Source organism: Molothrus aeneus, chromosome 8, assembly GCF_037042795.1.
Source record: "Molothrus aeneus isolate 106 chromosome 8, BPBGC_Maene_1.0, whole genome shotgun sequence".
Classification (NCBI taxonomy): domain Eukaryota; kingdom Metazoa; phylum Chordata; class Aves; order Passeriformes; family Icteridae; genus Molothrus; species Molothrus aeneus.
The window spans coordinates 11,548,049-11,563,959 of record NC_089653.1 but is presented as its reverse complement, the minus strand read 5'-3'; the positions used below and the strand labels follow the sequence as shown (position 1 = coordinate 11,563,959).

Here is a 15,911-nt window from a genome sequence, read left to right as displayed (position 1 = left end):
TCAGACAGCATATAGAGAGGGAAAACTTGGGAAGTGTTCTTACAGCTGAAATATTTAAGGCTTTTTCTGAAGTTTTGAATTGCAGGGTATTTATATGGCAGTTTCATACAATATTGACTTAAGTCAAGGGAACAGTATCCTTCATAGTTTATCACATTTTGCTACTTGTTTCACATCAATTTTTTTGAATGCTTAACATTCTCAAGTACTTGTGTGTTGATACTTTTTCATTATACAGGGTTTACACTTGATTCACTGCTGACCCACAGATATTTAGCCTTCATTAACCTTGTTATCACCTTAATCAGTGTTTAGTGTCATACTATCTCCAATTCTAAATGAAAATAGAAACACATCAGAGCAATCTGTAAAATGAAGGGCATATTTCTGCACCACAAAAACATCTCTGAAGTTTTTGACTCTTCCATAGCTACTTGCACTGCAGTAGGCTCACCTAATGGATTGCCAGAAAGTTTGCCAATAAATCTAATGATACTCAGAGGCCAAGATTTACAGATTCTTTACATCTCCATCCTTTGGGAACTTTTTTGTTGCTTTTCTTAGTTTCTTCTGTTCAGGGAACTTTTTAATTTGTAACAGTGTTAAAGAAGACGCTGCTAAACTTGGGAGTGCATTTTTGTTTCATTCAGGCATTTAGTTTTGAATTGTTTATGTAAATGTCAGTACATTGTATTTATAAATTTTATATAGTTATTAAAGAGTTTTCTCTAAATCTATCTAGTGAACTTCTCTGCTTTGTTATGTATAAAGGGATATGAAGTGAAAAAATTATGTTTTTCTTGGTATTTTAGGTTTCACATATCTAAGCTTAACTTGTCTTCAAAATTGCATTACTGGAAGCACGTTTTCCTATGATATCTCCCCAGATGTGCTTTGATTCAAAGCTGAATGTGGGAAAAGCAGTGTATTTAACTTCACAACTTCATTTGTTTGTTGCTAGTAAATATATAACATGGGGCAAATACAAAAAGAGAATAATGCATCTCTTAATTTAAAAATAGTATTAAAACTTAGAAAAAGGAGGGCTTCCACTTAAGTAAAACTGCTATGAAACTTTCTTTCTAAAGCCATTTTATTGTTGCAGTTAGAGGTGACTTATACAGGGAAATTATTTTGCCATCTTTTAAAATCACCTTTTATAAAGTAAGGCAGATGGAACTGTGCTACATAGACAGGTTTAGTACACAGCATTTTGTTAAGCACTATCCTTCAAGGAGTGCTGGTTTTATTCAAAACAGGAATATTGAAGCATCACTGTGGATGTTTAGCTGAAATGAATCAGCTGTCTGTTATCTGAAGTGTGAAGTTCAATTTGAAGAGGTTTTGCATTAAAGTTGGGACATCTAGCAACCATAATCTTCATAATCAAAAGTAAATTGTTGTAGTCCCTTAAAAGCACAGATGACTGAGAGCAAAATGCTTTTTTGAGATTTCTGCGGTACTCAAAACTCTCCAGTCGTTAGTTCTCTATTATCACATAGTTACTCTGCTTCTCTGTAGAAATTATCTGTCAGCTTTATTGTCTTCCTAATTGCTGATTGTATTTTTCTTTGATCAGCCCCACACCATGTAGAACGTTTTCCTACAAAACTGCAGGAGTTTTTGTGAATGGGTGAGCTCATGGTGCACTACAGAGCTACACTGGTGCCTTTCCAAGCCCTGTGCAGCCAGCAGTTAATGCCAGTCTCATTCATCCACCCTGCAGCCCCTTGGCCATCCAAAATGTCATTTGCTTGAAGACAGGGAGTAAGGGCAGCTGGCACTAGGCTTGGGCGTGTGGATCATACCTGCAGAGCCCAGCAGAAGGTTTTTTTTGCTGAGAGCTAGCTGGAATATTCGTAGCCAAATAGAGCATTGACATTGTCTGCTGAAAGTGACGTGAGGATTATTTCCACATTTTAACAGTTTGCACAATTTTACTTAATTCTGTTCTGGGATGCTTTTCTCTGAAGTTAGTCAAGGGAGCCAGTGAAGTTCTAGTATTGATTGCATTGTTGTGACAACAGAAGAATGAATCACAGCAAGATAAATATAAATTCCTAATATGGTTTGAATACCTTCCACAACCTTCACATTCATTTATTTATTTATTTTTCTTTTTCAAAATGCAGCCTTTGAAAATGTTTCCTATTCAACATTCATCTTCCCTGATACCAAAAATCCTATGTCCTGAAGGGGTTCTTACCAATGTATGTATGTTAGGGCTGCTGTAGGTAATGGGTGTAAAAGTTCAATTTTTAATTACGGACAGAAGTGATTAGTTAAATATGTAAGTAAATAAATTCAAAATATTTTATTAGAAAATATTAAAATTTGTGTTGTTGATATATAATTTATAGATACTGTATGCGATTTCATTATTTGAAATTTAGATAGTTATTAAAGCATAATTAATGAAGTGTTTCTTAATGGCTAATGTGGTTGGGACAGTGCTAACTTTGAAGAAAAAGTTATTTTCATAGTGGCTAGTGTGCAGGCAATATATATCATGATGGAGTTTCTACATGTGTAATATTGTGATTATAAATTAAAAGGAGATGGGATTCTTTATATTTTCTGTGTTGTTTCACTTTCCTTCCTATTGAGAGCACAGTGCAGATATCAGCACTGTAAGAGCAGAAACATCTGGAAATATCATCTGAATTCTTTCATGTTCACTCTCACCTGGGAAATTAATCTAGAGAAAATTTTATATCATTGCATGTGGGGCAAATCCTTTTAGAAATATGCTGCATTCAGTGGAAAATAGCCAATGATACATAGATGTAAGGAACAGAGTTTTCTAGGAAAATTTCAGACACTTACTTTTCTAGGCACGGGCTCTGATCTACTCTGATAGTGCACAGAAATTTCACTATCTTCTCTTGTTGATTGGGCAATATCAGTCTTTAAGGGAAAGCATTTCTGTGCACCCAAAAATGTGAGAATTTTCTTCTCAGTAGGCAGATTACAGATTCTATGTCTAATGTGAATTTGAAGAGAAGAGTTTTAAATGCTCCTTCCTTTACTGGCTTTATTCTTGACTCACTCTTAGTGATGAATTGACACTTGCAGTTCTCAGACCTCGTATTTAAACATGATGCACTGCTGAGGAGGTGAAGACTATTTTTTAGTACTGATTGGGCTGAAATTAAGTGCTGCTGAAACATGGTGCATGGATCTATACAACAATTGTGTTTGCAGAAAGAAAAACACCATAATCTTTAATTTCTGTGCAATTTTATGACTAAGTTCTTAATCCTACAGCTGGTCTGAAATACTCTGTTTATTGTTTGTACAATATAAATTTGCACAATATGCAAGGAATCATTCTGTACATTGAGTTAAAGGCTATTGCTTTACCAGGACAAGCATAAATATTTTTTGAATATTTTTCATCTATCTGGTCAGAAAATAGAATTAATGTCTTTTGCACCTGGGTCATAATCACATACAGGATTTTGTGGTGTATCATTTTCATAACTGGTTTCTCATAATAATCTGTATGTATCTGCTCGTATCCATTCTTGGACTATTTTCTTTGTGCAACTCAAAGGCTAAAGAGGCTCACTGAACAGGATGCATTATATCATACCAGTTGATTAGAAGTGAAATACTTGACTCTTTGTCAAGCCCCATTTCATAGCATGCTCCTTGTTTCTTTGGCAGTTATGGCCTGTGCCTTGTGACTCACGGGAGCAAAGACAGGCAGAATTGCAAGGCTTTTTTTAAATCAACCTCCTGCAGCATGAGTCAGGCTTTAGATCTGGCCTTTGCCCTTCCTTTGCCTTTGTTCTTATCATTTGTTCTGCCCTATGGTTACAGCCTCTCAAAATAGCGTATTCCTGATTTTAGTGCAATTTGTTCCTGATGAATGCCAGGGAAAATTATATAAGATGCTAACGTGTGATTTTTCAGGAAGGGAAACCTCTTTATATTGAGTTGTAATGGTCACTTTAGAAAGCAACCTCCAAATTTCCAACGTCCTGGGCAACCTTCTTTGCAAGGTTAGCTTGCTGGGGTTTAACCTCTTATTTCAAGGGTCATTTTGGTTTTAGTAGCACCATCAGTAAAGTGTACAATTAATGCTTTTCTCCCCAAATCACAGAATTAAAAAAGGCATATTTTCCATCTGTTTTGAGTATGGAATCACAGTATCTGGAAAGGATTACACAAATGTAATATGAAAAAAATAGAAAAATGAGAGCTGAATAAATTATTTTCCTTCTTAACTCTTTTTTTACCCACTAGGTCAATATGAACACTGGTTATTATTCTCTTCATGGTTTCAATCATTGTTAAAAATGGCACCAATGTCACTTTGGTGGGATAATACTTCTTTTGTAATATAAAATGTTTACAAGTTAATGCTCCCTGGTTTTATGCAAAGATCTGCTCTTCATTTACCACTGTGCTTGGTTTATGGAAGATGACACAGTTGTTGCCTGAAGTGGTGTAAAGCAGGAAAATGAATGTTTATATATTGAGTGACTGGTTTTATTCTTGCTAATGCCAAGCTTTCTGAAAATGGTTTAATAGCTTAAGACTTTGGGACTAGGAGTTAAAAAATAAATAACTACATGTAACTACATGCGTTTTCTCAGGAACTCAAGGTTGGGTTGTAAATTTACCTTCTAAATAATTTAGTGAGATTAATGAGTAGTAAATTCTTGGCAGAATGAGCATTATATTCTGGTTTTGTCATAATCTATAGATGTTGCTACAAAGCTGTACTAAAAAGTAGTTGTTGACCAACCTGTAGAGCTTTTAAATTCAGACAGAGCAGGTTATTCAGTTGGTTTTTTTTCCTATGAATAATACTTTCACCATTTTTGAAATAGCAGCAATGAAAATTTTATGGGCCATTTTGTGTACAGCAAATGGCTTTTACATTGTTCTTTCAGAAGCAGCAATTTAAAAGAGAGGAAAGGTAGCATGTGGAGAATTCTGTGTTCACTTATTGTAAATTAGATTAAAAATGAATTTTCAAGGAGAGAATAGTCACAAGATATAACACAGTTATTTTTCTCTGCAGCAGGTTTCTCCTTGGCAGGTTTCCTTGTGTTTTGTGGCTTTTTGCAGATTGAGGTTTTGAGCACAGCTATAAGCAAATAGCATCCCACAAAAGCACAGCAAATCCATCACCCGTGTCTAACCTGTGGTTTAAAGGACAATAATTTGATACCCACTTCTACTCACTACATTGGTTTTCTGAGGCAGGATCTAATCTTCCCTTGCTCTCCTTCAAGATGATATAGCAAGTCCTTAGTCCCTGCATAGCCAAAGGTAAAGTGGAGCTTAGCTGCTGACAAGTCTTGCTTTCTTCTCCTGCATTTTTAAGCTTAATAGCTTCACATTTGGATGGACTTTGAAAGCAAGTTGTCATTCAATTATAGCAGTACTTCCATAAGCATGTAAATCTATTTTTGTGACAAGTTCAAGAAGGGTCATGGAGTGATGTCCTTCAAGGTTATGCTTCTGTAGAAAATATGAACAACTTAACTTGTAAGTAGCTTGAATTCATTGAAGGCAAAATAGGTTGTTAAAAGACATTCTAGAGCTCTTTATAACAAAATGTTTGTTGATTAGTTTGGATTAAATACTTCAGAGCAGACTGCAAATTTTCAGGTACTTCTGATAACTCAGGGCTTAGGAGTTTTAGGTCTACCTCAGACCAGGAGGCCAAGGACCATGTCCTTCACAGGGGTAAGAAACAGTGATAGTCTACTGATGGCACCACCTTCATGTGCTTAATTGGACTCCAGACTTTCACTCAGATGTTCATCTAGGCTAGAATACCTAAAAGGTATTTTTCTGGATAACTGAAAAAAAAAATTAGTCTACAGACAACAATTTTCTGCAATCTAATTTTACATCTAATATAAAAAAATTGACCAAGTAATAGATTGATATTATAGATGGTAGCAAACTTTAAATGTCACTGAAAACAAGAAGCTGTCTTGGGTAATTGAGTTGTAGAACAAAGTACTAAAAAACTAGTAATTTGGAAAGCAGAAATGTCTGCACAGGAAGGTAATACCAGTAGCTTTGTGTGGCTGGCTGTGATGTTAAGAATGCTTCTCAGCACAATACGCCATCATCCTGCTGCTGCTCAAATTTATATACATTTTTTTAAACTTGTCGAGCAGGTTTACTTTAGACTTAATCCTAGTTTGTGTCATTTAATTTATGTTTTCAAATTTTGATGTATACAACAGATTAAGCAGTGCACTGACCGAAAAGAAATTGATAAAAAACTGGCTATGCCAGGAAGCTGAGGAGTTTAAAGAATACTGTCAAATTGTTAAAACCAAAATAATAGGTTATGTAAACTAAACAGCTTGGCTCTTGCTATTTATTACTTAGGTCCTGTTTTCCTTTAGAGACATTCCAGGCTTTCAAGGTAAATGGATTCTACACCCAAACATTTGCTGTACTAAGTATAAAGTACACTAATGATAGGTTTAAAATTGGAAAATAACAAGATTATAATACTAGTCAAGAGGAAATACAGAAAGAAAGGAAAATAGTGTGCCTTACAAAAAGTTAAGTAAGACGTGCATTCAGTTTGAGCTGTACAAGATGTGATTAGGAGCACAGATAAGTACTACCCCATTCAAATCTTTTCAGTTGAACAGGAATGATTCAAGTGCTCACAGATAAATCTTGGATGTTTGTCACATGCAGACATAAACCCCATCCCTATAGACTGAGTGGAACCTGACTGTTGTGACCAGTGGGAACATAACCAGGTTGTTTGTAAGAACTTTGTGTTTAAGGTTACAATGCAAAGGGCTCACAGAAGTAGTTTGCTTCATTATCTGCATGTTACTTATAATTTGAAATTTCGGTGTACTACAATCCCCTTTATATTTGGCAGTCCACCCCTTAATAACATTTCCAAAATGCTTTGAAATCCTGTGTATTTCATATAAGCACATGGTGCAGCCTATTTTTGTGTCTGCTTTGCATTGTACTCCAGATGGCATTGCTATATTTGTGGGTCTTCTGAGGCCAAAAACAGGAAAAGAAAAAAGAAACGATAAGCATATTCCTCAAAATGAAGATAGCTTTACACAATGAAGTTTGTGTATTATGCTCAAAGCAGGAAAAATCATGAAGAAAATCTATCATATGTAATGGAAGAGGATGATTACTTTTGATTTGTAGAGCTTTATCCATTGAACAAGGTGGTAGTTGACTGAACTAAACTCCAGTTTTGTGAATATTCATAGAGCAAGTCTGCTTGACAGAGCTATGGACTATATTATTTGAGCTTGTGCTTGATGGCTAAATTGTTTCGTTTTGAATTCTTTTTCCTTCAGTAAGATAGTTGTCATTAACTGGGATTGGAGGAGGGGTTGTTGTGTTTGTTGGTTTTTTAATTTCATCTGGGATAAATCCTGTAAGAGTTGGCTGATTATGTGACCTCTGCCTTCTGCATACTAACTTTAACTGGAAAACAGACATGTGAACTTGCCAAAGAAACTAATACACAGTAAACAATTCCCTTTATGTACATATATTATAATAACTATATTCTTTGCTAGAGTACTTGTTCATTCCAAGTGAACAGCATCATGTTTGTGGTTTTGAATCAATGGGTGTGGTTCGTTGATGTATCTGAAAGAAGCTTATGTGGTAATATCCGGATAGAAGATGGCTTTTAAGCTCTAATACATCTCGGATCAGAGGAGCATCTGCACTGCCTGCTTGCTTCTGTGATTTGTTTTGCCTATCCAGTTTGTGATAGCCTGTTTTGTCAAGCTGAGTTTTGTATTTGAATTCGTTCTGTTTGTTTCAAGCTAACGGAAATGAACTAGATTATACTGCATTATCTTTTGATAACAACCAGTAGAGGGGAACTTTATCTTGTGTCCAGTTAAACAAATCTGCTCCCAAAGAGAAGTTCTGTTAAAGAAAGGACTCTGAGCTGTCTCTCCGTGTTGACACTGAATTAGCAAAAGGAAGGGTAAATATATGACCATCTTTGCTGTTAGTGAGTGCTGTGACTGAGGACTCCATCACAGTACTTTCCTGCAGTGCTTCTGGAGCTGAAGATACAGTCATGATTCCCAGCAAGATTTTAGTCTACCATAACCCTTCTGGGGGCACGCGTACAGAAACGTACAAAAGTACTAGGAGGCGTAAAAAATCTCATGGAGAATTGTTCAAAAATGGATATCGTGTCAAACCTGGACATAATATCCCCGAAAAGGAAGAGCAGCGCACTTTGCGAAACTCCTTGGTGTCTTGTTATAGGGTCGGCTCATACTGGGGTAAGGTACAACTCTGAACTTTTTCTTCAGAACTGTTATGCTGTCTCTGGTGCTAATATTACTGTATCTTCTAAAAAAGAGATTCTGTTTTATTTTTCAACTTAAAAAAAAAAAGCTGCAGTATTTCAGTTGCTTTGTAGGAAGAATTTTTTCTCAAACTTATGCAATGTACTCCTCTCTCCCCAGCAAAGGGGTTCATTGTTCACCTAGAATCAAATAATCCAGTCTTTATTGAAGGATGGAATGTAATATTCTGCAGTGTTGGTGTTATCAAGAAATTTTGGTTGAAACTGCTGTCATTTAAAAGGAGTATTAGCAAGTTGAAGGAATGTGCAGCAGAAAGATTTATTCTAAACTTGATTGTAGTTTTACTGTCCTGGTCATAGAGCATTGATTTTTTTTCATGCAGCAGGCTATTCCTCCCCACTTGTACTATTGCATAACAGAGGTAGGGAAATGTATAAAAATATTTTGTCTGGGTTGGTTCCAAGGAATGACAGATCCCTTTCTTCCCATTCTATTTCTTCTTGTCATTTTTCTTTGAGCTTTCATTTTCAAGCCCATCTACAGGGAGTAAGATCTCAGAAAATTCTGCTGCACTCTGTGAAGATGTTCAGAATGGGATTATTTTGCATCCTAAAAGTCATCCCTCCATCCTGTGTCTCAAAAAAGGTTCCTAAATATGTATTCTGGGATATTTTTCTGACTTAAGTAAACCGTGTGGTCTTAATGAAATCTATAGTGGAAGTAGCCATTGATAGGTTTGATGAAGATGCTGTTCTGATAAGTGGGTGAATGCTTTGTCAGGAATAGAAGTGGTAAATAGAATCTCTGTGTATTGAACCCTTACACCAATATTTTGGACATACTATTGTCTATTAAAAAAAAAAAAGCAGCCTAAGGCAGTAAGATGGGCATTACATATCTCATTTGTGAGAAACAGTGTAATGCTTGGTGCTGCTCTTGTCAAATTGACCTCTCATGTTGAATGAAGAAATATCCCAATTCCTGTTTCTATTTATTAGAATCTCATTTAAATTGTGTAAGTATAGTTGTCATGCCTTGCCTTTCCCTTTAAAGATTTAAAATGGGAAAATTCTAGTTTTTTGGAGGGGAGGGGGTTGAGTTGGGGTTTGCAACCTGTAGCTAATCCTGGTTGCTTCTGTATATTAATCCAGGGGAAAGCATCAGTTCAGCAGAGAGAGTGCAAAACTGTCTGACAGACAGGAGAATACCCTATTGCCTTTTAAGTCAAATAAAGCTCTAAATAATACTGTTTACTTTGCTCTATCTATAAACTTTACTTTGCTGTAAAGTTTATAGATAAAATAATTTTCGACTGTAATTGTGTTGCTACTGGCACATAGTCTCTTGGTCCAGGATCACTATTCTGTTCTAAAGAATCCATCAATTTTGGTGGGTCCTTAGTAAAGAGTCAGCAAAAAAGTACTCCTGCTATATTCTAGATGTAGCCTGGTAGTTCAGCATGGCATATTCTTCCTATTGAACAGATAATTGATTTCTTTAAAACTGATTTCAGAGGTTTTTGGCAATATGCAGCCTCTCCTAGTGACCATTTTTTACAGATTTTAAGTTGAACACCATTAAATAACATTACACACATATTTTATTTCAGTGTATTTTGAGTGTATTTTCACTGTATTTTTGAGTGTATTTTCAGTGCATTTTGAAAATGGTATGTTTGCTGCACAGGCAACACAGTAGCTGAACAAATATTTTTGCAGTAAGAAAAGAATCCTGTGGAAGAGTTGAAGGTTTATTTCAATCATCATACCTACAACTCAGATTATTGTACTAGAGGCAAAAACTATTGATGGAAACACTTAGTTTCATATTGTTTAAGGAGTCTGTTCACATTGTTTATAATGATAAAAGTTTTTTCTGGTCTTGATATCTATGAATATCTTAGCTTTGTTCTGGATATTGTGGCTGAAATGAACTCCAAATCCTAAGCATATTTTAGTCATCCATTTAGAAGCAGAAGACTGAGAAACTCAAGAGGTCCTTCTTTTATTTTACCTGTGTATTTTTTCTCTTATTAGAGAGATTTTCAAGGTAAATTAAATATTTTGGTACTTTTTTTTGGTATAATTTGTAGTATAGCAGGTTATATCCTATTCTAATTAGATCCCATAAGAAAATTCAAATGTAAAACTCTTTGCCAAGAAAAAGTTAAGTTACCTGATGAAGACAAAGTAGCAAGCACTTCCTGAGCATTCTGTTTAGCAGTTTACAATTAACTTTAGCAGACAGGGTTATGAAATGTGCAAAATTAGAATGGACTTCACTGTAATTCATAAGAAACTTACCATATCTCAACTCTTGTGAAATCATTTAAATGTAAAACAGTTTTGTAGGTATTTCATAAGAAAAGAAATTCTTCTTCTCCACTTGTATAAAACACATTCCCAAATTTTGCTAAGGAAAGAGAGCTGTATACATTTGTATATGTAGCTGAAACAGCTTTGCGAAGGGGGACCTTTTCGTTAGTGCTCCTATGAGTGAATTTTGCTTTCTATTTTTGATGCATAAACAAATACCAACTGTTTCTATTCTTGGTAAGGGGGTAGACCTGAAAGAGGTAACATGCTCTCAGTTGTGAGACAGTGGGTTTGAGTGCCCCCTCAGCACGTGTGCAGAAAACACCAAGCTGAGTGGTGCAGTTGGGGTGCCTGAGGGGACGGGATGCCGTCCAGGACCTGGACAAGTTTGAGAAGTTGGTCTGTGGGAACTTCCTCAGGCTCAACAAGGCCAAGTAGAGGGCCCTGCACCTGGCTTGGGGCCATCCCCAGCCAACACAGGCTGGGTGAGGAAAGGGTTGAAAGCAGCCCCTGCAGAGGGCTGGGGGTACTTGGAGATGAGGAGCTGGACATGAGCCAGCAATGGGAATTTGCAGCCCAGAAAGCCAATTGTGTGCTGGGCTGCATCCAAAGCAGCATGGGCAGCAGGGCAAGGGGGAAATTCTACCCTGTTCTCCATTCTTGTGATCCCCACCTGCAACTCTGTGTCCAGCTCTGGGGCCCTCAGCACAAAAAAGGGGATGCAAGACCTCTCCGTGAGGAAAGGCTGAGAGTTGGAGTTGTTCAGCCTGGAGGAAAGAGGGATTTGGGAAGAGCTTATTGTGGCCTTTCAGTGCCTGAAGGGAGCAGACTTTAACAGAACCTGCTGCAACAGAGGAAAGGGTAATGGTTTCAATATAACAGAGGGCTGTTTAGAATACAAATAATGAATTTTTTTACAATGACCATGGTGAAACACTGGAACAGGTTGCCCAGAGAGGTGGTAGATGCCCCAGCCTTGGAAACATTCAAGGTCAAACCAGACAGGGCTCTGAGAAACCTGATCTAGGTGCTCATTGCAGGGTTGCTTGGGCAAGATGACCTTGAAAATTTGTCCCTATCCAAACTATTGTATGATTCTGTGAAAATCACATAAAATGAAATACGTATAGGAATATAATAGGAGGTCTGTTCGTGCCTAGGAAATTTCAGGATACTGGAAAGAATTAATTTGCCATGTAATAATTGCTTTGGCTTTTATAATTGAAAGCCAGCCCTATTTTGTAGTTAAAATGTCCAAACAAACATTCTAGTGATTTGTTTTTCTTTTTCCTAATTCTATTCTCTGAAGGAAATGTTTAATAATTGTGTGGGCTGCAGCAAATGCAGGACTTCACTTATAATAATTTTCTTTTTCCACAAAAAACACATTGAACACAACAAACACATAGTATTTTTCATCTATCATTTGATGACTTGACTATTAAAATATAACTTAAACCTTATAAGGATTTGGAGATAGAGATTTTATTGCTAACTTAGATGTTTCTCAGGTTTCTTTCTGAAACATAGCAATGGTTAACTTGATCTTACCATTAGCTTCAGATGCAGTGCAGGATGTTTTTACTCCAGCCATTTTTCATAAAAGTTTATAGGGAGCGGAGTGAGGAAAGCAGCTGGGTGAAAAAGAGCTGGAGGGTTTATGATAGCTAGTAAGGATCCTCCCCTTCCCTGTCTCACCACATCCCTTTGGATTGGAGTAACAACTGTGGGAACTCCTGGAAGTGGAGCAGAGGGATGTGTCTCTCACAGTTTCAACAATGTGATCCAAAGTTATCATTCTCTAATTGCAAATGTATCTGACATTTGGCATTATTAAGCTTCATTTAATTGCTTTTCATTTAGGTCCCTGAATCCATTTAGCAAGTTGTGATTAATTTTCAGAGTTACCCACAGTCAGTAATTAAAAAGAAACTTTATATCCATATAACAGACAGGAGTGTACTTTAACACTACTTAGGAGTCTTAACAGGGCAAAATATAAGAGCAAATACTTTATTTAACAACTTTCCAATAATACTGCAGGAAAAACTTCTTGATTTAAACACATCTTGCCACATGCACCCTTGTGCTTCAGGGGAACCTCTTATTCCAGTAAGATGATGAAACTTCTGACCAGGTTTATATGTTTGCCAGGATCAGTATTTCCTTAAGTTTCTAGAATAAAAAGTGGTTTCCTGCACTGGAGTTGGGTAAAATAGATGTCAATAATGAGAATCTATGAGAAGAAACTGCTCTGGACCTTCCTGTAACAGTTGCAATATCACATTACACAACTTTTATGTAACTCCTGGCTGTACTCTCTAATAAAAATTATCCTTCATGCTTTACTTTAATTTTATAAGCTGTGCATATGTACAGTACAGAGTGTACTTTCATTCATATGCCAAAGATCTGCAGCCAAATCATTTACTATCAGCATAAGACTATTTTAATAATTTAAGCCCTTAATCTTCTCAATTAGTTTCTCTTGCACACACACTCTTTGTCTTACTGATTTTTTTAGTTGTCTGGGAATTGCTATGCACGCAATCTGATTTCAACATAAAAATGCTATTTATTTGTGAAAATGCTATTTTAAAAATAGTGGTGTATAATGTATTCCTGTAGTTATAGACTGATGGAAAGAATTGTGGTAAATTTGCCATTTTTAAGAGAAAAATTGTGATTTCTCTGTTTTCCTGCATGAGGTTTTTGAAACGAGAGTGGAGATAGGGAGCATTATTACTATAAAAGATTTTACGTCATTAAGATTTACCAAATTTAATCAGGCATATACAGTCTACTTTATCCAGGTTATCAGATCTCTTGCCCATGATCTGTTATTTTTCATGAAGCAACGTGGGAGCTTGGAGGACTGAGATGTTTCAGACCTGCCTGTGTCTTTGACAGCCTGAAAGAGAAGGACATGTGCACTGCAGCTGCCAGCAGAGACCTCAGTGAGGTTTTTCCCCCTTAGCTTTCAGCCTGTGTGTCTCCTTCCATTACTTCCTACAAAAATTAACACTTTCTGGTAGGATAAACCTGTTATTAGGGAAATAAACTTAAAAAAAATTTGAAAAATACCTGTTAAGGATCCTTGAACAATTAAATATGGAAGAGCATTTCAAAGGTATCTGGCATTTTGTATGTTACCTATGTTGATTTAATTGATCACTGTCATTGTGATATGCTGTTACAACTTGAATTATTCTTTACTATAACTTTGTTTTCTTTTACTGCAGGTTTAAGATTTTTAAGAGCCCTTAGACTGATACAGTTTTCAGAAATCTTGCAGTTTCTGAATATACTTAAAACAAGGTAAGACTTTTTCTTGGATGCTGATTTAGTTGCATTGGTGACAGAATGTAAATGGGTTTGATTTGGGGCCCTAGTAACATATGCTTTTCTTTTCTGGAAAAACCCCTACACTTGTTATCTGTTCTTTAAGCCTTTTTCTGCTGATGAATGATTTGTCAGTGACAGCATCTTTTGCTATGTCATCATTTTAATTGATCCACTGTTATGTTTGAAACCGAGCAAGGTTATGTGTTGATAAATTAAAAGCTCAGTGATTTACATCTCTATGTATTGATTAAACATTGCTTCTTTTCATATAAGCAGTTATGTTCTGCTGTCTTGAAAAAACTGAAATCAAAATTCATTCAAAAGTATACAGTTAAAAAGTATTTTGAGACATTCTCATTGTGGCTCTTCCAGTTTTTTTGAACTAAGCATCTTTTTTCACATCAAAATCATTAAATTTACACTGAGGTATCTTTATATTGTGTTCATTATCCTTAGTATTTCTTCCATGTAATAATTAAAATATTCCAATTAACCTTCTGGCTTACTGCTTCTTTGGCCTATTAATAAATCAGTGTTGTGCAGGAAAAGCACAGTTTTGGACAAAAGATCATTTTGAAGGAAATAAGGAGAAACCTTCCCATGCCTTGCAGTTGAAGACATATTGTTTTTCATCATTCTCTAAAATGCTGCAGGGGAAGTATTGACCACAGCTTCCAATAATTACTGTAAAATCAATTCCATTTTGAAAACTTCCCCTCTCTGCACCAGTTGCTATAGATCTGTGAGGGCTTTATATGCAGGTAAATCCATTCCTTGCTGTGATAATTTGTAGCAATAGGAAAATAGGTACTGAAATTTGTACAGATTTACAGTAAACAGCTGTTTCTTCAACCCTTAACCTTGAAACTATTCTCTGTGCTGTAAAATTCTCACACTATCTGTCTTTAGTTACTGGAAGGAAGACATTTCTGGTCAAACAAAGACATCAAGGAATGTAAGGTGAAGTCCCATAGCTCAAAATTCTCAGTATGGGAATGGAGAATAAGATTTAACATGGAGAACAACTCTGTCATAAGAAATGGCAGTCATTAGAGAAGCCCCATAAACTCGAAGATGTTGGATAAAAGCTAATAGCCCCTCCAGTATTGGGGGATTTGTGAAATTCCAGATCCATAAATATGTGCATTAATCACTTTCAAGGTACTTAGACCTGCTTTATTTAAGATTGACCTGTTCATTGAAATAGCCTTTCTCTGGGGCAGAATTTACTCTTATATTAGATATCATAATCTCTGTTATTATTTATACAACTGCCAAAATATCTATAAACCTCAAATGTTGATTAGTGAAAGCCTGTAAAGCAAAACTTTCTTATATGAGTGTTTCAGTTTAGTCAGTTAATTCATCCTTAGCAGTTCATCACTAACATCATTTATTTAACTGAAAAACTGTCACTGCCTCAAAACAGTTTTTTATGTCTCTCCCTGTTCCTGGTAATGCAACAGAAAATCATGTCTGTTCTCTTTGTTGTCTTACTTAATAACCTGAAATGACCTGAATAATTTGGAATGTCAGCAATGTTCACAAAACATTTTTTTTTTATGGATGTGTCAAATTAAAACAAATTAACAGATTACAATTTGTTTTATAAGAGTTTCTAGTTACAACTGACCTAAATTTGATTGTGTAAGTGTTTGGGGTTTCTTTTAATGTCTTGTATGAGTTTAGCTTTTAGAAAGCAACAAGCTAGAAAATTCATTCATTACTGCTACCTTCAGTGAGAAATTTCATATTTTCAGTGTGTTCTGAGTACCATCAGAGCTGCAGTTCACGTGCTGCACACACATTTTCTGTGACACTACCAGAATACTATGTAATTGAGAGCTTCTGGTTCTGAATTAATTTGCTTCCTAAAAAAATAAAGCGTGCTGAGCCCTTGTGATTAATGGAGAATCTTTAAAAAATTTATACAAGTTAGAGCAGT

General features: G+C 35.9%; 1 protein-coding gene across 29 annotated transcripts in view; it reads left to right on the top strand.

Annotated features, from left to right (window-relative positions):
* The window catches only part of KCNMA1 (potassium calcium-activated channel subfamily M alpha 1), a 415,621-nt gene that overhangs the window by 241,714 nt on the left and 157,996 nt on the right, over positions 1 to 15,911 (top strand). For all 29 annotated transcript variants that reach the window (XM_066554104.1, XM_066554103.1, XM_066554096.1 and 26 more), the window contains exon 6: positions 13,864 to 13,939. In XM_066554104.1, the coding sequence (XP_066410201.1) occupies positions 13,864 to 13,939 (76 nt within the window). The remainder of the gene's footprint in view (positions 1 to 13,863; positions 13,940 to 15,911) is intronic.